At 44.7% G+C, this 27,048-nt stretch overlaps 1 protein-coding gene and 2 non-coding genes across 3 annotated transcripts; all 3 read right to left on the bottom strand.

Moving 5' to 3' along the window:
* Positions 1-1,262: 1,262 nt before the first annotated feature.
* On the bottom strand, positions 1,263-26,676 carry LOC139349642 (arf-GAP with dual PH domain-containing protein 1). The gene is made up of 11 exons (XM_070990582.1): positions 26,307-26,676; positions 17,633-17,760; positions 13,908-13,999; positions 10,917-10,999; positions 7,861-7,973; positions 7,603-7,749; positions 5,826-5,909; positions 5,531-5,593; positions 5,009-5,080; positions 4,683-4,911; positions 1,263-2,275 (listed from the first exon to the last, which is right to left on the bottom strand). Exons 1-11 carry the CDS (start codon positions 26,395-26,397, stop codon positions 2,247-2,249), a joined length of 1,131 nt encoding a protein of 376 aa, XP_070846683.1. The 5' UTR covers positions 26,398-26,676; the 3' UTR covers positions 1,263-2,246.
* On the bottom strand, positions 3,219-3,291 carry trnar-ccu (transfer RNA arginine (anticodon CCU)). Its single transcript has one exon. It is a non-coding gene; the product is annotated as a tRNA-Arg (tRNA).
* On the bottom strand, positions 4,385-4,457 carry trnar-ccu (transfer RNA arginine (anticodon CCU)). The gene has a single exon. It is a non-coding gene; the product is annotated as a tRNA-Arg (tRNA).
* Positions 26,677-27,048: the final 372 nt, after the last annotated feature.

Raw genomic sequence — 27,048 nt, 5'->3', positions numbered from 1 at the left:
GTGGGATAAAAAAGAGAATGTCTCTGATTCTGCTGCATTGATTTTGACACTGTTTTTATTGTCCATCATGAGTCTGATAGTGTTGTAGGAGTGCAGTTCTAATTCTTTAATGTACAGACACAAGAGTGGGATCACCGTCTCATGGAATCTCATGCAAGAAGGTGTTTCCAAAAATCAAAGCATTCCTGACTATCCCTATAATCCAGTGATTTGATTCTCTTCATTCGAGAGCCCCTAACTCACAGTTCTTATCATTGCAATCATTGTGGGATGACAGCCGATCTCCTTTATAAAGTAACAGAAAAGCTCCATCTGCTGGATGTATGGTGGTAACTACACTTTCATAATAGCACTGTCTGCACTGTGAACCTGCACAAAAAGAAGTTTTCAGGGGCTTTAAAGGACAATTCAATTTTATTTCAAATTTGGTGTTTGATAGTTTACCCAAGAAACTGCTTGGATCTGGTCTGATGAGACAAATAGCACAAGGCTAACCTGGGGTTTTGGGACTATAACTAAAAAATAAATAAAAAAGTAAAGTATTACTACCAATAATTGGTAATATATTGGTATATTGATTAATTGGTGAGTCTAAGATTGCCCTTAGGTGTGAGTGTGAGTGTGAATGGTTGTTTGTCTGTGTATGTTGCCCTGCGATCGACTGGTGACTGGTTCAGGGTGTACCCCGCCTCTCGCCCGTTGACAGCTGGGATAGGCTCCAGACGCCCCGCAACCCCGAAAAGGATAGTGGGGTATAGAAAATGAATGAATGAATTACTACCAAAAAGAATGAGGGCCAAAGGTATGAAAATAAGACCCAAGTTGAAATAAACATCCATCCATCCATTTTATATACCCAACTATCCCTTTTCGGGGTTGCGGGGGGGCTGGAGCCTATCCCAGCTGTCAACGGGCAAGAACAACCATTCACGCTCACACTCACACCGAAGGACAATTTCAGAGTGACCAATTAACCTAATGAGCATGTTTTTGGTCTGTGGGAGGAAGCCGGAGTGCCCGGAGAGAACCCACGCATGCACGGGAAGAACATGCAAACTTCACACAGAAAGGCCCTGCCTGACCCGGGGATCGAACTGGCTGTGAGGCACGGGCATTATCTACCGCACCACTGTGCTGCCCTGAAATAAACATGAATAATCCTTTAATCCTTGAGTTTGAAAAGTGTCATATTTGTTGAAGAAAGAAGACACAGATATACTGAAGTGACTTAAATGCTGAGGACAAATCAAACACGGCCACTTGATTTCAGGTTCATCTGTATTGATGTTAAGATTTTTATAATGAAACAAACTGTCACTGTGATTTAAAGGTCAACACAACCATGTGTCCTTAAAACAAGATGCAAACCGTATGTCAATAAATCAGCTGAAGAAGTGTTATATAAATTACAATCCTGTCACATTACAATCCTTTAAAGCAGCAATAACTGTCTACGATGACTCGGTATGTTCAACAGTACAAATAAAAAAGAGAACAGCTGTCAGATTGAGGTTTTAAAAGAACCCTGTCTGGATGCAGATCAGCCACCTCCAGCTACGTTAACAGCGACGGTGATCACTGAGAGTTTCTGTGTTTTTATGCATATTTGTTGTTAACAGCACTTTGTAGGTTCAGGTTTAACAGGGTGTCAGTGCCGGAGGTCCAACCTCACAGCGTCCTCAACGAAAATGTCACGATTCCACACACACGCACGCACACACACATGGTAAGCCACTGTCATCAAAACTGTACATTCAATAAATTAACAATGCATTGTCTTTGTTAAGCAACCAGTGAAATGACTCTAGATTACATAATTACATTAGATTACAGGTAGAATGAACCATTCACAAGACGAAATCTGGGGTGGGGTGGGGGGGGGTGAGAGGGGTTTGCAGGGAAAGGATCCACATGGCTGAGGAAAGGATGGATGATAATGTATAGCACAAGGTTTGTAGGCGCAATAGTGATGACATCATCTACCCTTTGGCCTCTCGTCAGCGACATCTCAACCCATGACGGGTCTTCGATCCCATTCCAGTTCAAGTTTTCTACACACAGACAGACTCAGAGCCCGTTTGTTTTTCTCCACCATCTTTTCTCACCCTGGCCCATCCCCAGACCCCCTTCCTGTTCCCCAACCCCACCGCACCGCCTCCCGCCACGGTCTGTGGTCACACATTGGGACTGTCTCTGATCTGAATGAGACTGGGCCGGTCCAGCTGAGCTGTGGCTTCCTGCAGTCTTCAAGGCTTGTGTTTAAAATGGGCCTCCACTGCAAAAGACACACAAAAGGTCGAGTTACACAGAACAACAGACAAATGATAGAGCATATTTAATACAAACAGACTCCATTCTGTATGCTTATCAAGGGACAAAATTAAAGATACCCCGTGAAGCCACCTTATATATGCAAACTTGCTGAGCTGTGTGTGAATAATGTCACCAAACAAGGCTGTGTATCTACAGCAGTGCACACAATCGCTCCATTTCGTGCAGAAAAACAGTCCAATGATGCACCAAATGCCTCTTTTTATGGGAACCCGCACAGAGCCTGATGAAGAAAACCTGGCTTCACTAAGAAATTTAATGACCACTGCTGTGACACTCAGTGTCTCTGATTGCTGTTTTTTGAGCCAGCTGAGGCAAATTAAGCCTGAACTGTGTCAGTCAGAAAACAGTGAAAGAGACTGTGAAGCTGCCCGTAAAGACAGTCAGCAGAGATTGACTTCAATCTATCAATTCATCAGTGACATGACCAAATGCATCTGCTGCACAACTCTGCTGTCCATCACCCCAGATAGGACTTAAAGCCACCATCCCTGTGCTTCTGGGTACAGCTCCTGGGAAAGAGGGAAGTGCCCTACACGAGTTCTCAGTATCCTCCAATAAATGTCCCATGCCCAAACAAGAAGGGCACTCATGATGGTCATCACAGGAGTCCATGACACAGGACCACCAAAGTGAAGTCAGGTACCTCATACCTCAGCGTCATGATACAGGGCTCATGATGATGACGAGGATCATGAACTGGTTGACTTTCTCTCTTGGCCCATTCACAGTGACCACATTTACCTTTACCTGTGTAACTGTGTCACCTGGAAAGCTGTGGAAGAGACCAGCTGCCGGTAAAACACAGCTAGCAGAGGATGGTTTCGATCCATCGACCTCTGGGTTATGGGCCCAGCACGCTTCCGCTGCGCCACTCTGCTGTCAGTCACCCCAGATGGGACTCGAACCCACAATCCCTGGCTTAGGAGGCCAGTGCCTTATCCATTAGGCCACTGGGGCTTTATGCAGAACATCAAAGGGAAACAGAAACACAAAGAGGACAGGGGACACGGGGCACACAAGCTTGGCTGTGTGAAGGCTGGGGAGCACATTTTTTTACCTAGGCTGCTGCCTATAATCAGGTCAGGGGTATGCTAATGTCTGTGCTTCTGGGTATGGTTCCTGGGAAAGTGGTCCCTCTCACTTAGATGGATGGTTTGAGACTGCACTGCCCCAGCATGAACACACTGATCCACCCGCCTGGCTCTTTGACTGCACTCTTCCACAAAATATCCTCCAATAAATGTACCATGCCCAAACAAGAGGGGCATTCATGATGGCCATCACAGGGGTCCATGACACCCAGGGAGAAAGGCACACGCTAACAGGCCGTTGAAACCTTTTGTAATATGAAATGTGAACTGAGCTGAACATCTTCTGCAGACAAATAAAGTAACTGCTCAGCACCAGGTGCAACACATTAGGCTACCTGAAATGAAAAGAAGAGATCACACAAGAAGTGTCGCCCTCTCCTATTTAAATGCAAGTGAAACATAGAAAGGGAAAACCCACGTACAATCCTCAGGGACACCGGCACCTGCACCACCATGACTGTAAAAAGCGGAGTCCCAAACGATCTCAACTGCAGGTCTCAGATGAGGTGAGTAAAGCAAAGAGGAGGCGGTGTGTTCACTTGGATGCTTTTATGTTTTAGAACTGTTGATATATGGTCTCAACGACAGGTAGATGATAGCATCATTCAATGTGAAGACCGTGGTGCTATGGTCTGAGTGAGGTCGAAATAGATCCAGCTTTGTGACAGCGTTTATCCAGGACCACCAAAGTGAAGCCAGGTACCTCAAAGAGAGCCAGACTGAGTGTTGTGATACAGGGCTCATGATGATGATGATGATGAGGATCATTAACTATGGTTGGATTTCTCTCTTGGCCCATTCACAGTGACCACAAATGTGGCTTGACCACATTTACCTGTGTAACTGTGTCAGTCAGAAAGCAGCTGCCGGTAAAACACAGCTAGCAGAGGATGGTTTCGATCCATCGACCTCTGGGTTATGGGCCCAGCACGCTTCCGCTGCGCCACTCTGCTGTCAGTCACCCCAGATGGGACTCGAACCCACAATCCCTGGCTTAGGAGGCCAGTGCCTTATCCATTAGGCCACTGGGGCTTCATAGTGTATACATCAGCTCTCTGCAGAACAATGAAGCAACTATGGGGAGCACAATGTGTGGTTCTCAATAACAATGGCCTCTGATGCTACTGTGTCACAGGGTGAAAATAACATAGCCACAGCTTCACAGTGCTACTAGTGGTAAAAACTCCCTTTAAAACTCCCTTTAAACACAGAACCATAAACACACACGCACACAAACAAAAAAAGAATTTTCCACACCTGCATATTCCTGCGGCCTCATTGGCCGATTGATGACCCTCTGGAAGGCAGCTATCCAATCCCGTTGCTCAGCCTCGGTCTCACAGGCAAACAGGAACTTCCTGTCCGGCGTGACGATGGTGATGCCGTGGTTCCAGTGGTAGCCCTGCGTGGACGGGGGCAAACCGGAGAGCACAGTGTAGCTGTGCTCCTTACTGCCGATGAACACCTCACCGCGGGCGTAAGCATCCTGGGAGATGGGAAGAAAGAGAGGAAAGACCTGTGAACAAACAAAGCGATCAGTCAGAACTAAACGACAGGTCACGAGGGAGCGGATCTCTTCGTACCAGAGGGTCTTTGAAGTACATGAGTCTCCTGTCATCCATAGTAAACCACCTCTTCTTGAAGCCCTCTGTGTGCTGTGACAGAGCAACAGAGACAATTACATTTTGAACAGAGAAAACAAAAGGGAGTCGAACAGCATACCTGTCATGAGAGGTCTACAGGGGTCTGCTAGTGTCGACAAACTGAAGCCTTTCCATTTTGTTTGGTTAGGTCAGAATTATATAAAATTATATATAATTATATGAAATAAAAATTATATTTTTCTTATTAAATACCAGATTGTATTTTTCAGGCCTCAATTACTCAAATTAATCTTTCATTTTTTAAGAAATCATTTGTTGAGGGGCTGCAAGTAGACATATCTTCAATTTAAGTGGTCATAAGGCAATAAAAAAGCTGACCTGCAGACACTTTGGTCAGATTTGACCAAATGTAAATGTAAAATGAAGGTGCAATAACACTATTACTCCAGCTTTCACTTTAGAAGGGCTGTAGGATCCGGCAAGAACAACCACAGCACGCACCTTCGGACCCGTTTTCTCCATAAAGCCTTCCTTCATGAAGTTTCGGGTCAGTTTTGGCACCAGCTAGAGAAGAAAAGACAAAATAGAAGCGCATAAAATAAAAGCATGCAATAAAAAAATAATGCTTGTTAAATACTAACAGATTAAGGATGAATGGAGCGGCAAAAAAAGACTCAAAGGTCAACCCCTGAAAGTCATTTATGTTACATTTTTTGGCTTAGGAATGCATCGTTATCACCTTTGACAAAGTTTCTGCATAGTAATAACAAAAAAAGCTCCATAACAGTGTCCTCACCTCCTCATCACTTGCTCCAGGGAAGGCCACCTGTAGGTAGTGGAACCTGGCCGCTCTGATGGCATTGAACCAGTCGACCATCTCCTGCTCAAAACAATAAAACACACACCCTCAGAGCCAACGTGTCCTGCTGGAATTCATACAATCTCTATTCACAGCATGCATTGTGGATTCTGAGTGAATAACGTCTCTTTCTCGGATTCCAGTGAAGGCATCTTTTCTAGGCGCTGAGGTGTAGTCAAAGGTATCTGTGCCGTGTGGATGCTGCAGTGCTGTCGATAACTCCACCACAGAACGAAAGTGACAGTGACACTGAACGAACCCAATGAACTCTTTCTGCTACAGCCGGCAGTTCACTGCTCGGCCAGCAGAGGGAGCGGTGCTGTTGCTGTCTCAGGCTTCACTCACTCCCTGAATGCTTATTAATAACTGTCTCTGTCTTATCTTTGATCTTCTCATTTTGATGAACTCTCTCTCTCCCCCAGACAGACAGACAGACAGACAGACAGACAGACAGACAGACAGACACACACACACACACACACACACACACACACACACACACACACACACACACACACTTGTCTTTTCTACCCATAGCCAGCCTACAAATTCCTCAAAACAAAATAATTTGTAGTTTTTTAGTTTGCTTCAAGGAAAGTAAAATGTAATTTGAAAAGGAAATATGAATTGTAAACAGTCTTTTCATTCAGACGCAGCAGGTCTGTTGGACAGTTGCTGAACATTTCAAATATTTGGAGGAAACATATGGAAGAAACTTATTGTGAATTTCCCTTGGGGATGCATAAAGTATCTATCTATCTACCTACTGTAGTATTATAGCATTTATTAATAATTTCCTCAAGATGCAAGGATGAAACAAAAAAAAAAAGATGCATTCATCTGGCTTCAGTCAGACAACCCATGTGGAATGGATTCAAATGTACAGCGTTGACATTTGGCGTCCATGCCTGTGACCTCACTGCTGCCCTCAAGGAAGCGCCAGGCTCAGCACAGCAGTGACCATAATGACTCCCTCCCATGGGGAGGATGTGCTCAGACCCTGCAGGTAGACGCTGGGGTGGATGTGCGGCTTCTGAAATGCTGTATGAACAGCAACAGCTGCAGCCAGCGACAGAACAGAAGGGCAGGAACTAGCTTATAGGCTACGCGGGGTTCGAGTAGATGGTCATGATGAGTCAGAGTTTCAGCAATATCTTCTCCGTAATGCTACCTGGATTAAATTCAAAGCCATAAAAGAAATAAAGACATAACATAAAATAAAACTGCAGTCTGTCTATAGAGGGACAGTGACGTTAAGCTGTAAGGCTATTTGAGGTTCCTCGCATCCACACTGCAGCAGTCACAGCCTTTCTGTCCCACAGGCCCCCAGTGTTTGACTCTTTTCCCTGAATGTGAGCATAGACACCTCTGATGTTAGGCTAAATGTCAGCACTCCACTCTCAGAGCCAAAACAGCCCAAAATGGGTCATTATCTAAATACTTTGTACGGAGCGACCGAAGCCACTGACACTACAAATGAACAGTTATGGAAAAAAGACGAGAGGAAATAAATTGTTAAGGGACATTTCCAACTCCAAGGGTATTTAACAGAACACAGCATGCATACTATACCACCAACCCTTCATTAGTGCACTAAGACTTGACATGCCGCTGCATTGTAGAAAACACTCCACAAGTTTTTTTTAAAGGGAAAAATGTGCAGTAATACAGTTCACAAGTATGTATCAATGCAAATAAGCCTCTGACTGTGTACCTTAGCATCACTGTGGTAAACAAAGATGTTCCTTGTGCTGTTGTCTTTCAGGTAGGTGATCTGCAGGCCGCAGGGGTTGCCAATCTTGGCCGGCTGGAAGGTGGCATTGAGGGTCTCAATTTTCATCACTGCTTTGGGATCCCGGGCCTTGGTTGAGGAGGACATGAACATCAGACTGGACGCAGTCAAAGCCTCACATTCCTTGCTTTAGCCCCAGTGAAATTTCGCCTTTAAAATCAGCTGCATCATCTCACTTACATCCTGCTTGTTGAAGTATTTCAGCGCCCCCTCCCTCTCCGACAGGATGAACTTTCGGCTGAGAAACTGACCGTTGTCTCTTCCTCGTTTCCATAGAAACCCCTCTCTGTACCCTGGGCAGAGAGAGAGAGAAGAAGAAGAAGAAGTGTGCGGTTGGGAGGCTGGTATCAAAAAACCCATCAGATCAGATGAGAGATTAAACGGAGGGGGCATTTCTACCAGTAATGGCGAGGTGTTGTAGCTGGTTGGTGTAAGATGATCCTCCTGTTGAGCAGAATCAAAGATCGTTTGAAATCGCATTTAGAAGAGGAGCGAGAGAAAGGAGACGAAGAGACGCGAAAACCAGGATGCAAACAGACGAGATGCAGCTGAAACAACACACACAAATTTAACTGTCTCTGTACCAAAGAACATCCTTTTCCATGTTAATGATATGCTGTTCTATTTATAGCCTGTAATTTCGTCTTCTTCAGTCTATTTTGGTAAAAAAAAAAACAACAACACTGTCTCCTTTTCTCTCCTTTTGCTTCTATTTTGATCACGCTGTGAAGTGTTTCCTTTCTAATCTGGACCTATTTTGGGGGCTTGATGGGAGAAGGGTCTCAAAGCACAATCAGGTGGCGCTCCAGAGAAGGCACTCATTTACATTTCAGCCATTTGACTGATGATGTTATCCAGAGCGTTTTATAATGAGTGCCGATTGTAGAATACACTTTCACTGGAAATGACAAGCGGGGGATGAAAGAGGAGTTAATTTGCTCCGCGTGATTACACAGAGACGTACCGAACGAAAGAAATGAAACAGTGGAAGTTTAGAGGAAGGATTTGCAGTGTGTTTGAAAGAGGAGGTGATGGATGAGAGGAGAGATCAATTCAGTGGACACATTTTAAAAGTTTTCATTTCATTTTCTCAGGCAAATGCTCTCACTCACCTTCATTATTAGGAATTATTATTAGCATTATTTCTTTGGTAGAAAGGAGCTCAACTGAAAACTATTCACCATGTGGTCTATATTAATATAATTAATATTCATCGATTAATTAGGAATATTTTTTTAGATTTTGATTTTTTAATGCTGTAAGCACCATAAAGAAACTGTGTTTACCACCGTTGTATTGTTGGAAAGGCAGAAATTTCACAGATATCTCAAAACCCAGACAAAACTACTACATCTGCAAGGCTAATAACCACAAGACTCCAGTCACAAAATAGCTGTAACCACCACACTGACATCTTCTAACCGTAGTTAGCATCAGCAAACAGTTCCAGCAGACATGGAGGACACAGGAACTTATCTGAAGCTGTGTCTCTGGCCACCTGATGAATGTCCGTCCAATACTCAGACTCCTTTTAGCTCTGCTTTGGCCTCGACCAACTCCTGGGGGAAATATCTGGCTTCTTAGCTGCTAAATGTTTCATGATACAGTGTCTGTCTGCTGTCTGGTGCTGGTCAGGCGGTGGACAGCGGATTTATCTAAATTGTGGAGCCTAAAACCAAAAGAAGAGCTAAAAGGAACCGCAAAGTCACTATGAGCGACCTCTGAGATTTCCTATGACCCTCGTAGGTCGCTGAAAGCCAAACTCTCATCTACAGTATGTACAGAATATTCCTTGTGTCATAACGGAGTCCTTCACATGACTGTTCACACACACTTTCTTTACTCTGTTGCTCTTTTTCATTCTCCTGATTCAAATCTCACTGCCATTGACTGCCTGTCCTCTCATCCTCTGCGCTCGCTCCGCTCCATCTTTGTGTGTGTCTGTGTTTGTGCGTCTTTGTGACTGTCTGAGATGAAACGTTCACCTACACTGGCATTACCTCATGGATCGATAGCCCTCCTTGTCCCCACCCTCGCCTCCTTCCCTGACACTCTTTTTCTTCCTCCTATCCTTTGCATATGGATCAATATTACCATTGACCGCTGTGAAGGCCAGGTTACTGCCAGCAGTCAATTTCAGCTGCCCACTCACGCACCCACACACACACACGCTGATGTCGTGCACCTCACAATGAGTGATGAAGAGAGCATAAATGCACAAATAGAGATGACAGAATGACTCATATTATTATACTCTGTCTGCGTGTGTGTGTATGTGTGTGTGTGCACGGATAAACAGATGAGGTCACTGCAAGCCAATCAGAAACAAGATGTGAAATGTATACAAGCAGACACACATGCACCCTTCCTCACACACACATGCACACACACACACACACACACACACACACACACAAGCACACACAGACACACACACACACACCATGCTTCTATTACTGTTGGAGACATTACATACATGAACATGCACGTGCATTTACATATACGTCCCTACAGTGTGACTGTAAACAGGTTTATGTGAGTAACACACACACACACACACACACACACACACACACACACACACACACACACACACACACACACACACACACACACACACACAGGGCTCTATTCTACAGCAGTGACAATTCCAGTGTCACTGCTTGAATATATAATAATATAATAAACTGAAATCGTACGCAGCCACTCGAGAAGAAGGATGAAAATGAATGTTTGAAAGTCGCCGATGGATGTTTGAGGATAATTGAATCCGGGCGTCTGGCATCCACTGGGAAATGTTTGTGCAAGGAGTTTTCAAGGTTCTGCTTATCGGAGGGTAAACAACGCAAGACTGACACAACACAGCAGCCATTTTCGCTTTTCTTTTACTCAAACTCCATTTGAGTGTTGCTTGAATCTGTGCCTGTGTTTGTGTTCTTTCTATACTTATAAGTGGGCCATCGCATCTACTGCGACAAAAAAAAATCGGTGCATGAATTTATTTTATTTTTTTCCAAATGCAGCTGGCACCATTACAGTACACCAGCAATAACAACAATGATAGCAACATCTCCATTTTGTGCTATTTACATTCAGAAAATCACTCTGAATATTAGTTATCACTAATTAAATCATTAAATATTCAAGCTGTGGCCATGTCATTTCATTCAGAGGGGTACTAATGAGCAGAGGGTCTTCACAGGTGGATTAATGCAAACATGTCAGTGTGCGCATACCTGCAGAGTAAGGCTCCTGTTTCTCGATAAATTCAAACTCATTCCTCTCGTACTTGGCTCTGATCCACTGCTCTCTCAGCAGCCTGGAGACAGAGAAAAACACACACAGTTAGCTTTCGCCTCACTTACACACTCACTAAATGCTGTATGTAACACACACACAGTATGATAAATAATAGGCAAGTTTCAAGTCAATGAACATTTCTATTTTGACCTCCAGTTTTGATTGATTGATTTGTTTATTTAAGCGTCCTGCACCATGTGATGCCCAGCCCATATGGGCTTACAAGACACCAGACATTTCCAAACTTTACATGTCCATGACAGAGACGCCTCATTACGATGGATACAGCGTGCTCTGTCTTCATTGTCATGCATTTTCTATAAATCTTGCTCAGACAAAAATCTCCTCATTAAAAAGCCGACTCGACATAGTACCTTCAGGGCAGCGGGACGGAAAATGAAATTCTCTGCCTCCCTTAACTGAGCACATACGGGCTCATCTCTGCCTTCTCTTTAAGCTAAACCTTACATCAGGTTAAGTGATCTACTTTGGTTTGAACATAGCTTCTGAGCTTTGGCTTATTCCAAATCTCCTCTTTCCATTGTTCCTTATGGATCTTTAGTAGTTCTGCGTGACTATACTTATATTACACTGCAGAAATACATCTCAACCAGAGCTAACTGTGTGCTGTGTCCTGATTAAAAGTCTTTTTGGTCAGCCAGCGTGTTCCACGGCCAAACTATTTCACATCTAACAAATGAAACTGAGCCAACGCTTGAATTTGAAGTTTTGAAAATGTTGAAAAAACCAAGGTCAGGATGCACTTTCATTTTATTCATTACAGAGCCTAACGCTCTCACTGCTGACGCTGCCAATACTTTTATTCCCCCTCAAAAACTCATATTTACATTTAAGACAAAACTAAAATATTTCGAAGAAGTGATGTACTTTAAGGGCATTGATCCAAAGTGAAATAGATGGCTGCTCTTCCTGAAGTCTTGTTGTCAGTGATACTCCAGGAAGTTAATGCTCCTAGCCAAGAATCAGTCGGACATATAACCCCCTGTAGAACCACATGTCTGTTTGATGAAACAAACAAGATATAACATGCTAATAACCGGCTGTTGCTGACAAATGGTTTTACCTCCAAACCGGGCCGGGCTAGCTCTTTCCCTCTGTTTCCAGTCTTTAAGCTAAGCTAAGCTAACGGCTGCTGGCTGTAGATTGTGTATTTGACACACACATATGAGAGCGGTAGCGCTCTTGTTAACTTATTGTCAGGAAGAAAGTAAAAAAAAAAAAACAGTATTTCCCAAAAATTTGAATGTTGATTGGCAAAGAATTAACAATTAAGACACGTATCACATTGAAACATAAAATGTGCAGCGTCAAACATCACTACTTTCTACCAAAGCTGCATATAAAGGAAGCAATCTCAATTTTAGACCATCTTCCTCTCCAGTGTGAGGAGAAACAAATGGCAACAGTCACCGCATCACCATGCCAACATATCTCTCTCATCCTGTTTCCTTCTCTACCTCTCTCACCCTTCCAGTCCCTGCTTCCATGCTCCAAAGTGCTTTCATCCTCCACACATTTCTCCCTTTATGCGGCCCTTTTCTTTCACAAGTAGAAATAGAACCGTTCTATGAGCGTCAGGGAGTGAGATGTCTTCCTCTTTGCAGACATTTCTTTGAATGACACCTTCTAGTGAAACAGGAAGCACACTGAACCCTGAGGTTCTCAGGGGAGTCGGAGAACACAAACGGACGCCGTGGCACAGACACTGAGGAAGAAACTTCTCTCTCATCTAGGCTTTCTCTCACTTCACCATTCTTGGTTCGGTTTTTGTCTATTTTAATCAAATTATGTTGAACGGAGGCAGACACAGAGACAGATGGACGGACGAGCCTAAAATGCACAAGAAAATCAGAAGTGCTGCTACCTCGACTTATGAAACCAAAGCGCATGACGTCAGAAAAGGAAGAAAAGAAGGAAACGTTCAAGTATCCATTCAAGTTTGATAAAATACAAATGTATGCCTACAGAACATAATTAATCCACTGTGACTCAAAGGTCTTACCATGAAATAGTCCACAGGGGTGTGTAAATTCTTTTTATAGGCACAAAGGAGGAACAGAAAGTCATATTTAAGTGGTATAGACAGCGCGAGGTGTGAAACAGTGCACTAAATATAAATTGACACTAACAATGTCCCACTGCACAGCATGGTGCATTGAACAGCAAGTAACTACATTCAGCACTTTCTTACCACCTTCAGTAGCAGGCAGTGTAGGCAGAGGCATGTGGAGCTAAAAAAAAGGCCAATATTACACAAGCCAAAACTTTTCTATGAACAATAAATCAAGTGACTGTGTGTTATGCACCACGCATGTAATGCACCAATAGCTAATTAGCATTCTGCTGTTTTATATCATCTTTCTGCTTAGACTTTTGGTTTTAATGCCTGCAACTGCACTGTTTTGGTTTCCAGACACAGCAGGCTGATGTTTTCAGATCAAAACCTCTCAAAAAAAAAAAAAAAAAAAAACATTGTACACAACATTTCCAGCAAGAAATACCAAGAAATAAATACATCTTTTTTATAGTGGAGGTCTATGGGGAAAATCCTTTCCGGGCTGCAGGGGATTTTTCATTTTTCATTGCAAATGACTTGTTCACAGCAGACATTTGAATCGCCCAGCACAGGTGGTACCAGTAACATTCACGATGGCTCTGTTCTCTGCAGCTGTCGTTCATTTTATTTCCACCTGCTTGTTATACTATGAAATATATGTCAAGATGTCCTCCATGAAAAAGGCAGCCATGTCGCCAAAAGCAAGCTAACTACCAAGAAGGCTAAATCAATTAGCACAGATTTTGTCCTATCAGATCGCACTGGTACACTGCTTTTCTAAAAATCTCAATGCAGCCGTGTTGTGTACGATGCGAGGCTGCACCTCCAGCGTCTGAGACGGAGTACTTACTTGCAGTCGGTGTGTGTTGGTCTGTAGTAGAAAGCGGGAACCTTCTGCTCATATTTGGCCTTGGCTGCACTGTTTCCCATCGCAGCCATTAACTGGAAGACAGCAACACACCCTGGTCAATTTCAAAATAATGTCAGATAAAGTAAAAAGAGCACCAACATCTTTGTTCCTTAAGGACATCATAAAACAGAAATTAGCAAAAAAAATGCCTCTAGGAAATGTTTTTTAAAGCAGATTCACATAACAGCTGCTTGGAAATAAGACCTAGAGAAGGGTTACAACAAAACTAGAGTAGGAAAAGAAAATAGCATTAACTTTAACTGTGACAAGCATAGAATACATCAGAAGCATTACAACTTCTTCAGCTGACAATGAGGCCCCAGCATTGCTGTGGGATTAATTGTGGAAATAGCGACGCTGCGCTGGGACGTGTCTGCCTTCTGCCCTCGCTCCCTCCATTGTGTGTGTTCATCCAAGGATAATCCCTGAGTCCAATCCAGCTGGCTGAATCCCTCTACGCGCCTCTCTTATCCTCTGAGGGGCTCTGGAAGGGATGCAGCGCTGTGGCGTTTTATTGTGAAGGTCAGATAGTGGCAGGAAATTCAACCAAAACACAAAGCAGTCGAGAAAGTCACGGAAGTGAACGTTTGACACACCTGCGGCCACAATGTGACACATTAGACACCTCGGACGTGACACAACCTCTGCTCAGGATCCACTTTATAGGTACACCTTGCCTTTATGCAACCTGCTTACTATTCCAGACAGAAACGAGCATCTGCAGAGCATGACATTCACTTACTGCTCAATAAAATAACCAACTCTTCATGATAATATGATTCACATGGCAACACCAAATGAGATGGAGAAGTCTGATTTTTCCTCTCCACCGTGGCATCATATAAAACAAAGAGCTGGGGTCTCATTTATCAAAACCTTCACGCCATACGAATTCTAAATCTCATTTGTTCTCCATCCCTCTGCTCGTCCTCATGCAGGCTCATTTGCATACAAAATGCCAAATATGGTCAACCAAACCCCTTTGACAGTGCAAAGTTGCTTGTTGTGTAGCGACTAAGATAAAGACAAAAAAGGGGTTAAAATACTGCAGCGTCCCTGTGGGAAAGCCTCCCAGCATGCAACAAGGCAATGGATGGACCTCATTTAATAAATCTGACGCTATGTGTGGAAGTGAATGTATGCTTGGTTTAAGGTTTCATTATGTTTAAAGTATGTCGCACCCTTTCCCTCAGCTGTCACATCCCAGAGACCTTCGAGATGAGAGGGATTAAGAAATATCTGCAGGAACTTAGTGACATTATTATAGTAAGTCAACATGAAGCAAGACCCCCGTGGGACATGTGTGCCACCTTGACGCTCATACCAAGTATGAGTGAGGGGCAGCTAATAAAGTGAATCCTACTGTGGTTGTTAGACAAAAGTGTCTCCTCTGGTTGTGGATGATTTATTGGAGTGGGACAGCTCCAGAAATCTCAGCAATAAAGTCTGGCATCTCAGAATCTCATCTCTAAACTCTCCCAAAGCTGTAATTACAGAAAGGGGGAGATTCAACACAAACAACGCCTCGCCTTTTTTTCCCACACTGCAATCACATCCAGTCCGATCATCTAATACTCTTGTACTATTAAAATGTTCCTGCAAGTCAAATCTTCATTACATCCCAATTATTGTCCTCTCACACTCACAAGCACTCGTTTTTCCTCATGACTCATATCAGCATCACCTCCCCCAAAGTCCCTTTTGTCACCCAGCAGTGGTGTTAAGCGCTGACCCATTCAAGGGACGACTTCGCTCATCCGCAGCAGAGCACAAGCACTTCTTTACCATTCTGCACACAACTCGTATTTCTCGCTGACGTACATCTCTGCTCGGGGACATGTTTGCAAATCACATGACAGCTCAGCTTCTTTTTACACTCAGGAGAAAAGTGTGAACTGTCTCGCTAATGGAATGATACTTCATTGATCCCTGTGAGGAAACGCTCTCCCTCCAGATGGGGGGGTGGGGGTCAGATGTCAGGGTCAGCTGAAGATCATGTTCTTGAGCAGATCAGGATTAAACTTCGGTTTAAAAAAAGCATCACTCTCCCTTTTTTTCATGCCATGTTTCCTTATCCTGCTTTGTTTTCTGTGGTATTGTTAAGAAAATGTCCCCTAACTGGGTTGTTGCCATAGCAACAACAACAAAAAAAGAATAATAGTGCAGTTTAACACTCTGCAGTTACCACGGGCTCCATACTTCATATTTTTTGCCTGCATTGTGCGCGCGTTCATACCATTCACATGCTAAATATGCATCATTGTGTTGCTTGTAGTGGGATTTGTACACAATGATGATGCAGACTTCAGAGTTATATTTGGCCTCACGCAAAAGCCACCTGAGCAAACGGACTCGTTCTTAAAGGGAGAATTTGACATTTTGGGAAACATGCTCATTTGCTCTCTTGCTGAGAGTTAAAAAGAAGATTGATACCAGTAACTTCCTGGAGTCTCTACTGGCTGCCTGGCAACTGGTCTCACCCCAGTCTGGCATATAAACACCTTTAACGCCACGATGCTTTTACACTTTTTTGCACATTTTAAACGAACTAGATAGATGTGTTCATTCGTGAGCGTTAGAGGCAGAATTTGTTACCTTTGCACAGAGCTCGGATAGCTCTTATCTTATCTTTATGCTTCCTTTAGGCCGCTGGGTGTAGCGAATCTTTTGCAAAGAAAGCGAGTTGAACATATTTCCCAAAATGTCAAACTGTTCCTTTGAGTGGAACGTACGCCTCACAGTTCTATGCCTCCACCAACCAGTCTGGTGGCAGTATACATCCACCTGAAGCTTAACATCAGCTGAGCCAATGAGCGTGCGGTGGATGGCAATTCTTCACATATGCATGTTTGCAAAGAAGCTACAAACTGTAAAATGTGGATGCTTCACACACATCTTAAACCCAGCAGCACAGAAGATCTAAACACAGCACAGTTAGAAGATCAGTGTCGCCAATTCAGTATTGGACCACACGTGCAGCGTGGTCACAATCTGTCCCTCTGTTCCTCAGTTATGGTGCTGAATATGGACAGAAAAGTGTTTTTGCAGAACATTACGATGTCACGGTGAAGCCGACCTTTGACCTTTCGCAGAGAAAATGTCATCACTTCATAACTGTACTATGAGACATTTGTGTGAAATCTTGTCATAATTAGTGTATGACTTCTTGAGCTTTGGCCAAAAACATGTTTTTTGAGGTCACACTGACCTTTGAGCAGCAAATTCTATTCAGTTCATCTGTGAGTCCGAGTGAACGTTTGAGCCAAATTTGAAGAAATTCTCTGAAGGTGTTCCTGCGAGGTCGCGTTCACGAGAACAGGACATGGAGGTCTATAAAGGTGACACATTTACCAAATATTCTCTCTTTCTGCAGGTCAACGTCCAGTTGAACATCATCTGTTGCACCTATTGCATAATACCCCCAACTCCATCTCTATAACCTGCTTATTTCTCGTATCTAACGTCATGTTCCGACGACACACCATTGGCAGCTGTATCGTCAATATCTTCTAAATGATATGATTTAACTACTGATGCCAGGAGAGGCCCACTGTTTCAAGTTTTGGCATATTTATTCAGAATGTGTGCATGTTTTCCATACATATGTTGACTGTACGTGGAGATTTTGTGATGTGAGTACACTGTATGTTCAATTCCTGCCCTACCTCCACCTCACTGGCATCCCATGTGTCCTGCACAGACTTGACCCGGCTGATGTGGGGGATGCTCCGGTGAAGGAGCGAGCAGGCCTGGCAAACAAACACACCCAAAGTCAGCGACGCCCAGTCCGGCTCTGCAGGACAGAGAGGGAGAGAGGAAGAAAGGGAGGGAGAGGAATGACGCAGGGAGGTGAAAGGAGGGGGAAGTGAGTTTTGGGGGAGAAAGGGAGAAGAGAGAGGAAATGAAATCGGGCGAAGCGGTGCAGGAGGATGATAGAGAGAGCGGTGGTGGACACAGAAGAGAGATAAAGGAGGAGGGGTGAGAAAATCTGGTCGTAAAAAGCGCTGCAACAAAGAGAACACCAGCTCAAGGTTCAGGCTATAAATACTGAAAGTGCTGATGCCGGCGCTGTTAAGAGGTAATAGGAGCAAAGTAAATGAAGCAAATATTACAAGAGACTCTGGATGAGTGTGTCCCCGCTCGTAAAGGAGAGCCGGGCAGCAAGATGTGGTTTTGGGGAAATCCTATTTAGCCTACTGACAGGAAACAGACTGCCTGAGATCTGATGAGAAGTCAGCCAAGGTAGTGATCAGGTTAGTCGCATCACCAGACTCCAAAATACACTTTGACACACTCACATTTACTGTATGAGGCCATGCAAGGTTTTATGTTTTAAAAGGAGACAAGAAAAACAGAAAAAGGCACACTGGCTGCACATGCACGCGCACACGCACCTGCACATCGTCTCTAAGCAGACCATATGCCTGTTCAATGCCAACACGAGCGCGTGACTAAACACACACTTTGTCTCATTAGCAGTCAGACAGAATTTGCAAAAAAAGGAGGGATAAAAAGAGCTTTTTCTGTGCCTGCAATGTGATTCAGCAGCAGCAGCAGCAGCATCCGTGGGTGTTCAGCAAAGGTACATTTGAGTCACTGTATCGCACGTAGACTTTGATTCCATCCATGCAAATCAAGTTGTCAAAGTCAGAGACGCAGTGTGTCAGAGACAGTGACAGAGTGTAGTGAGAACAGAGTGTCAGAAAACGAAGGAGACAGAGGAAGAGAGCGAGGTGAAAATGCAGATGGGAGTTTTGCACTGAAGGCAGAGCTGATCTGATTGGTTTAAATTAAAGATCAGTGGAAAGATGCACACCAGCAGGAGCTAGTTAACTGCTCATGAAAAATGACATCAGTCCTGGTCCAAATAATTTGACTACAGTATGAACAGAATGAGCAGCATTGATGAGCAGAGCAGTTTGCAGCCACAAGTCCAGCACACCAGTTTGTTCTCCGTCCCTCTCACAAACACACACGTTAACACACATCTTTGTTTCCCAGACGCCTGCTGGTTCAACTCCAAGATAGTGAATTATTCAGTTGAATCCGAACAACAAACTAAATGCAAGTAAAGTCCAGTTGTAGATGTCCATCTGTCTCTGTCTCAGCCTGGCAAAGCTGCCAATGACTCAACACAAAAACAGGCCTCTTAGACTGCAGCACCGTGTCATGAAAAGACAGGACACAGATCAAAATCTGAGATAACTGACTCATTCAAATGAAACTAAATGAATTCTAAAATTCACCAAACCAACCAAAACGGCATAATGAGGGTCAGGGTGTGATATTTAGGGGGCCCCTTGGTGAGTGTGGGCCCTGTATCTCAGCATCTCCCAGATGAACTGGCACAAAAACGTGATCAAGACATTCGCTTTGGTGATCGCCGGATCTTTTGTCTTTCACCGTCATCGGGTCAAACTTAATTTCTCCAATAGTTTGGCTTATGGCCAAATGACTCTGATAATTAGCATATGTTAGCATTTAACATGCTAAAATAAGAACATGGTAAACATTGTACCTGCTAAAACTGAGCATGTTAGCATTGTCACTGTGAGCATGTTAGCATTTAGCTCAAAGCACCTCTGTGCCTCCAGCCTCACAGAGCTGCTGCCGTCACTACGGACTCTTTACCTTGAGCCAAATAAATCACAAACCATTTTCTGGTGGTTGACTTATCGATCAAGCGTTTTAGCATAAAAATTCACAGAAATGTCAGTGGCTTCTTTAGTTTTTTGGCTCATAATCATGGCATTCATGAGGGACTCATCAATACTGCATTGAGACCAGGTATCATCATTTGATTGATGATTGATACGCATAGTTGAAAATTCAACTATAAGCAATACCTTGAACTAGCCTTTTAGCTAAAAGCAGCCTTGAACATCAGCCATGCCAATGTGTTCGTCAGGCTCTATTCATGATGCTGGAATATGTGTGTGTGGAGCCTCTTTTACAGTGTATTTGCACATGTTAACACGCATAGTGTATGCATGACCACGAGCAACCGAGAGTACAATGTTCTCAACGGGCAACGCTCAGAAGTCACCACATTCACTCTCCATCTCAGCCTCTCTGCAGCTGCCATTTCTCACACAAGGAGGCCCTCAGCGTGGTGCACCGCAGCCATGTGAGCGCACGCACACACACATGCACGCACGCACAGTGAGAGTTCCCAAGGGAATCACAAGACAGCCAACAGAGGGAGGCAAAAAAATTGTGCATTTGTCCATCTTCTTGAGGCTGGAGAAAGCATAGATGGAGATGCCACAGAGGCTGACGAGGGAGCAGCAGAGGAGAGGAGAGGGTCAGAGCTGGAGGAGGTGATGGAGGAGGAGAGGTAGGAAGGAAAGGGAGGATGCCAGCTCACATTATCCCCTGAGGGTGTTACTGCCATCTACCACAATCTTCTGCTGATTGATCTCTTTTAACCCACGACAAGACGGCGATGTGTGAATAAATGTCAACTCATCTTTTACTCATTCTGGATCGTGATCAAGCACAAGAAATGGATGTGAAGGAATCAAACATCTTCCCTTTTATACCCGTTACATGTGCTTTTGGCCAGCAATATGCACGCGCACACACGCAGACACACACCTCCACACAACCCTGCTGACACAAAAACACACAACCAGCCATTCGGTGGTGAGGTCATCGCTGTCTGAGTCAGGCCTTACAGAGAAGCAGACAGCACTCATGTGGATTACTGTGGCCGCATGACTAACTAGCCACACACACACAAGCATCGACACACACATACGCACGCACAGGGCTTCCTCCTCTACATGTAGGTAGAAGATGTCTCTCAACAGGATTACTGTGAACAACAGATGCACAGTCGCGGCAGACGGGACGCGGGGAGCTCCTGATGTAGCGCGACTCTCTGACATATGCAGTTTGAGGCGTGTTTGTTAAAGAGCTGCTGCACGCTGGCTCCGTCTCCGAGGGATTGTTGAGAGGAAAGTCGAGTTCTGCGGGAGTTAAGGGGCTCGTTTGGTGGGGAGACAGCAGAGCTTTTGACATGGTTGAAGAAAGAAGCGCCTGTGGCGTTACTGCAGGTCAGATGCAGGATAAATGAATGAGGGGGCATTTACACAATGGCAGCCCCTGTGCCTGTCAGCGTTTGCAGGCACTTTGCTGCATCTGCAGCAGCTCATTCATACGTCTGGACATATACGCACATCAGTCTGTCAGAGGCTGCACCGTGGTGGGGGTTAATGACAAGACAGCGGGGCCAGCTGAGGTTGTGACCCTCTCATGTCTCAGCAAAAAGCCCTCAGGCATATGCTCAGTATTTTATTTACAGTGTTAGATTTGGCTTCACTTGTGTTTAGCTATGATTGAATCTGGCTTCGTCAAAAATTCCAGAGGCTTTCATCAGAAAATCCTCAAGGTTTCTTCATTTCTAAAGGCTGACTTTTCAGATGGAATGCATGTGAAACAATGGACATTAAATACACTTTAAGGATTCCACTTGAATGGGTTAAATCGTGTGAGTAACAGAATGGATGGCCTTATGTAAAAAAAAGATAACTGCATTTTGTTAAAACAGGAAAAAAGTTGTAATCAGATTACATTTAGTAACAGCAGGGATTATATAAAATGGAATACAATATGACACATTACAACACTTCAAGCTAATTCATGACAACGGCCTCTAGTGAAAAACCAGTTTGTGTGTGAAGTGTGACAAAGCCATTAATTACCACCATGACCACCATCCACCATCCTGTTCACATGGCTGAAATGTATCTGCGTCGCCTTTTAAATGTCTTGTAATCATTTTATCCTCCACCCTGACACACACTCTTAACAAAACAGTCGAGTGTAAGACGCGATGCATGCAGTATATTTGAATGCTAAGTCTTTTTAGTGTTATCATACAATCTCCAAACACGGAGCACTGCATTAGTTCAGGCAGAGCGCTGAACTCTTGCTTGCATTAGCTGATTGGCATCAGCAGCTTCATTCATGCTTTACACTCCGTGGCTCACTCATCAGCTGCTTGGGTACCATTTCACAGAGGGGTACGGCGCCGTCACTGCAGCCTCCCATCCCTCCGAATGGGGGATGCGTTCGTTTTTGTGTTCTCCACCTTGCCCCTCTGAAACATAGAAAACTCTTCTGGAAAGCAACGAGCCACGGGCTGCCACGCAGGAGCCTGCACCCCCTCCTGTCTCATCAGAGTTCCTGCTGTTCTTGCTGTTCAACAAACACCTTCCTCGCACCTCAGAGGACTGCTGAGGCTTCTCTCTGGAGGGAATAACTCGTTTGTGTGTCCTTAGCGAAGGGCAGGAGCGCAGCGCTGCTGAGCTACAGAGAAACCCTGCCGTATAAGCTCCTTGCTCAGCCTCTCAGCGGCCTCATCTGAGCACGCCAGCAGAGAAAAGCTGGGGGGGGGGGTGGTGGCAAAGGTAAGGAAGGGCAGAGTAAGAATGACGAAGCACAAAAAATGCACAAGCGGTGAGACCAACGTGTGTGTTTTCAGACCAATTAGAGCAGGCTTTCTGTCTGCTAAGTGGATGTTGCATCTGCGATGGGGAGATAAGGTGGGGGCGAGGGAGGACAGCCAGGTCACTGCTGATGATGTGACAGTCTGTCTTTACTCTGTCAGCCTGCACGTTCACACACAATAGTGTATAGTGATGTAATGCAGCGGCCATATTGGAGGAGCATAATTTGTTAACTTCAGTGCAGCTTTTGACTGAGAAGCAAACATCTTACCCCTGATGTTTTGGACTGAATTTGTGCAGAGGGAATGGCACCTTGCAAAGCTTGTCAGCTCGCCATTGCGTCTTTTTGTGAACACATGTGATTGGGGACAGCAACTGAAATGAACTGTCTTCCGCTGCAACTAAGAGCACATTCAAATTAAGCCAGTTAACTTAACAAATGAACATTTTGCTGTCTGTTTCAGCCCTCTGCCCACACTAAAACTGTGTTTTTCTCGCCCAAAAAACTAAGCTTTTTTCAATATGTGTATAAATCTGAAAGCACTGGCTTACTCTTTAAGTGTAAATGAGGAAAACTGAGCTTTTGCTTTGCCACACGGCCTCTGACCCTCAGTGAGGGCAGTCACTTCTTCATTCCTTTTGATTAGATGCAAAAGACCACTGGTTAGCAGTTTGTGTGTACGGGCCATGACTGAATCACTAATTCACACTTGTTCAGTTGTCTAGCAACGGAAAGAGAAAAATGTGTAACTGTGAACAAGTCAGTTGTGAATTGAGCTGTATAAGACCACAGCGAACGTTAAGAAGACAACTGTCTTGTCTCTGACTCATTATTCATGTTAAATGCCTATGGCCGATCACAGCCCTGTTATCATTGACCTGTATTTATGTTGATTTTTCAGAAGTCTGTTCCACTCCTTGCCAGATGTTGGCTGTGATGTGCAGTTTGGTCACTGAAGAAGAAGTGACTGCGGTCAGTGTTCTTTATTAAAACGACCCGCACACACTCACAGGAAAACAGTGTTTTATAGATTAGAGGGCTTAGTGTGGAAGTAGTCATACAGACAAGACTACAGCTGTGGCGCCAAGAACCTTTTGCTTGAAACATCTGGAAACAAAGTCATGTAACAAAGCAGCTGGATCACAAAAGCGGCAAATAAAAGTGTACAGCATTAAACTACACAATATGAAAACAGCAAAGGAAGAGGCATATTTTGCTTTTTCTTGTTTGCAACGCTGTTAATCATCAAGAGACTCATTGATTCAGGCCTGGTATGGAGACTATGGTTAGCCCATCCCAAACACACACACACACACACACACACACACACACACACACACACACACACACACACACACACACACAAAGCAGCTGTGGCAAAATTTTCTGTCATTAACTTCAATTAATGTAATTTGAGGAACTATGCAAACAAACTATAGAAATGCTCAACAAATAAGTGACCTAAGACTGAGAGGACAATGCTCACAACCATCATTTATCAATTATATATCAGTCTGTATCAATGTGGCTTACAGTATCTCTCTGTCCACAGTGTACATCCATAGGGTAACATTAGCTGTTAACTATCCTCCTCAAGTCGTCCTAAGTAAGCTCCCATCTTCTCCAGGGCAACACGTGTGTGTCAGTTTACTTTGCTGTGTTGAGATGATTTGTGGTATTCTGAGCTGTAATGAAACTCTGATGTTTTTCTGAAAAAGCCACTGAGATAAGATCCCGTCCCCATCTGGGAAGGAGCCGCCAAACCGGCATCAATAATGCATATCTTGACCATTATGAGATATGAATTATGAGCCCGCCCTGCAATCGGCTGGCGACCGGTTCAGGGTGTACCCCGCCTCTCGCCCATTGTAGCTGGGATAGGCTCCAGCCCCCCGCAACCCCGAAAGGGATAAGCGGTATAGATAATGGATGGATGGATGGAATTATGAGCCCGAGAATGCCTGATCTGGTAGCAGAGGAGGGGGAGGAAGATAACGGATGGGCTGATGGATGGCCACCCCAACACTTCTCATCTGTGCAGCCTGCTCTCCGGAAATTTCACGGAACGAGCCCAGCGTTCGAATGCAAATACGATTCAGCCAGAGTCACAGGATACTGCTGACCACTCAGCAGCTTCACCAGCCGTGCCTTGCTCAAGGCATTCTTGGCACTTGTTGAGCCATAAGAGAGAATATCGAATGAGCCACCTCACCAGCTGAGGTTTCCTTCACTGTGGTCAATCAGTCACCCTTCTCTGACTATTTGGCAGATCACAGGACATCTGTCCACCTTTGCTGGACCACGGCTACATTTGATTACGTCGTGATTGCAAAGGTGAAAGTATCTGCCGAGCAAAGCTGATGAACAGTCTCAGCAGGGGAACAATCAGAGCCGATGTTTCCTTCAGGCATGGTGGAGCGCTGCAGAACACTTTAGGGATACTATACTAGAAAATGTATCCCAAAGGTGAAGACAGGCGATGTGGGCAGGGGGAATTGTACCAATTTTCCCTGAACAAGACTAATAGCCAGCTCTGTAAGGCTGAAGGCACAGAGGTGGCAAATTAGCATGAAACACGAAGTACAGCTGAAGCTGGTGGGAATGTCGCTGCTTTTGCAGGTATTTAATCATAAACCAAAGTACTGGACAAGTTCAAATTCTGGATTAATGAAGAGGGAGAACTCAAGGATCATGACAGTTGATGCAATCCTTCCTGTGAAATTCCTTGTATGTGCACACACACTTGACCAATAAAGACAATTCTGATAGAACATTTCATAGCAATCTAAGACATTTCACTTATCAGTTATCAGGATTCATCCTCTGCAAACATGAATGTTGAACCGATGTCATGGAAATCCATCCAATACAGTTCCTGAGATATTTCAGCCTGGACCAAAATGGTGGACCAACTGACTGATGTAGCCACCACCAAAAATCAGTTTGTGTAAAAGCTTTTGAGCTGGCCATAGGCTGGACTGCGTTACGTAAGCTGGTGGACTACAGAGCAAAAGGCCACATAAAAATTTCAGATACTTGACATACAGCTCCAACCAAAATGCCAGCCATCTCTCTGCTTATCCCTCAACAAGGTAACAGCCTCTGGCCAAAATGAAATCCCTCTTCAAGTGTCCACCGCTCAGACAAAGCTATCTGAAAGCTGCTCCACTACAGCCAGTCCTCGCAGGAGCCGCAGCCAGGGCCAAGGAACAGGCATCCTGGACGGGCTCGGCTCCAGACACTGGGCGTACAGCCCGTGCTGGAGCCTCTGTGGCCACTCACTGGTTTACTGCCATTTCAGAGAGAAGAAGGGGGGGGGGGATTAAAGGGGGGATGCATGGGGAGAGGATAGAGAGGGAGAGGATGGAGAGATGAGGAAAAGGATGGAGCTGCTTAAAGGAGACTAACATAGGTGAAATGAGTGTCCTGTCAATGTAAAACAAACATGTCAAACAAGAACGCACACACACCAGTAATTAGTGAGCAAGCTGTATGGAGGCTGCTGACACTGGAGAACATGGTGCCACCACAACACCAGCTAACACACACACAGTAATAACAGTGATAGCTGTGGAGGGGACAGTTGACATGCCTTTGTGCAGCCTCACACAGCCTCGAAGGAGTGTTTCATATGTTTATGGCTTCGAGTCCAGAGTCCACGTCTGCTCGGCATGACTACACCTGCAAAAGGTTGTTTTGTTTTTTGTTTTTTTAAATACGTGTCCTGCCAGGCCTTTGTCATCATTTGTGGACCAGATTCAGCCAGACTTGCCGGGCTTTGAGGCGTCAGTCGGCTCGTGTCCCCCACCCCGCGCGCAGCAGCAGCTTCCGTGCTCCACGAGCGCCCGGCGCGGCTGCGCGCGGCGGCTCTGCCGGCTCGCTTACCTGGATTGCCGCAGTCCGCGCACGTTTCGTTGCCCGGTCTCGCAAGCACGTCTTGCAGGAGCCGGTTGTTCCCCTCCGGTTCCAGCGCCATGGGGGAGTTTATCCGTCCAGCCTCACCGCTGTGCGAAGAAGTCTGCCCAAGAACATCCGCTGGAGTTCGACAGACCGACAGACAGACAGACTGCCTGATCACCTGTCACCTCCGATCTGAAGTGGAGAAGAAAGACCGGACGAGACTGACCGATCTCTCTCTCTCTCTCTCTCTCTCTCTCTCTCTCTCTGATCTGATAGCTCTATTACTGAGTCTCACTCACTGCATAATAATCAAGCTCCGCTCTCACCACCACCACCTCCTTCCTCCTCCTCCTCCTCCTCCTCTCTGTCTTCTCGCCCTCCATCCACCCTTATGGAAGTGGGACATCCAGCGGTGGACGACCAGAACACATTTCACAGCCTATTTGAAAAGTCAGACTCAAACAAAATACTTTCATTTAGCATTTCTTGAAAAACTTAGCCACTTTGCTGTGATTGAAAGTGCTTTATGTGACCGGAAGTCGAATAATAAAACAGTGCAAATATAAAGAATGTAACAGCATTCCAAGCATAAGCTGTATGAGAGGTATTAGATTTTATATTAATACAGTTTTAAAGTAGAATATAAATTAAAACCAATACAATTAAACATTAGTGATTGATATTGTTGCATTACTATTATTTTGGTTTTCAACTATACGGTTGTAAT

Source organism: Chaetodon trifascialis, chromosome 21, assembly GCF_039877785.1.
Source record: "Chaetodon trifascialis isolate fChaTrf1 chromosome 21, fChaTrf1.hap1, whole genome shotgun sequence".
NCBI lineage: Eukaryota > Metazoa > Chordata > Actinopteri > Chaetodontiformes > Chaetodontidae > Chaetodon > Chaetodon trifascialis.
Note: the sequence above shows the minus strand (reverse complement) of the source record. Positions and strands in the feature narration are given on the sequence as shown.

What these genes read in the sequence shown, in the direction of transcription:
- LOC139349642 (XM_070990582.1), bottom strand. Translation starts at nt 26,397, where the DNA reads ATGGCGCTGGAACCGGAGGGGAACAACCGGCTCCTGCAAGACGTGCTT. An exon ending in CCAACACACACCGACTGCAA is followed by an intron (nt 11,000 to 13,907) that starts GTAAGTACTCCG and finishes CTCTGTCTCCAG; the next exon opens with GCTGCTGAGAGAGCAGTGGA. An exon ending in AATACTTCAACAAGCAGGAT is followed by an intron (nt 7,750 to 7,860) that starts GTAAGTGAGATG and finishes TCCTCAACCAAG; the next exon opens with GCCCGGGATCCCAAAGCAGT.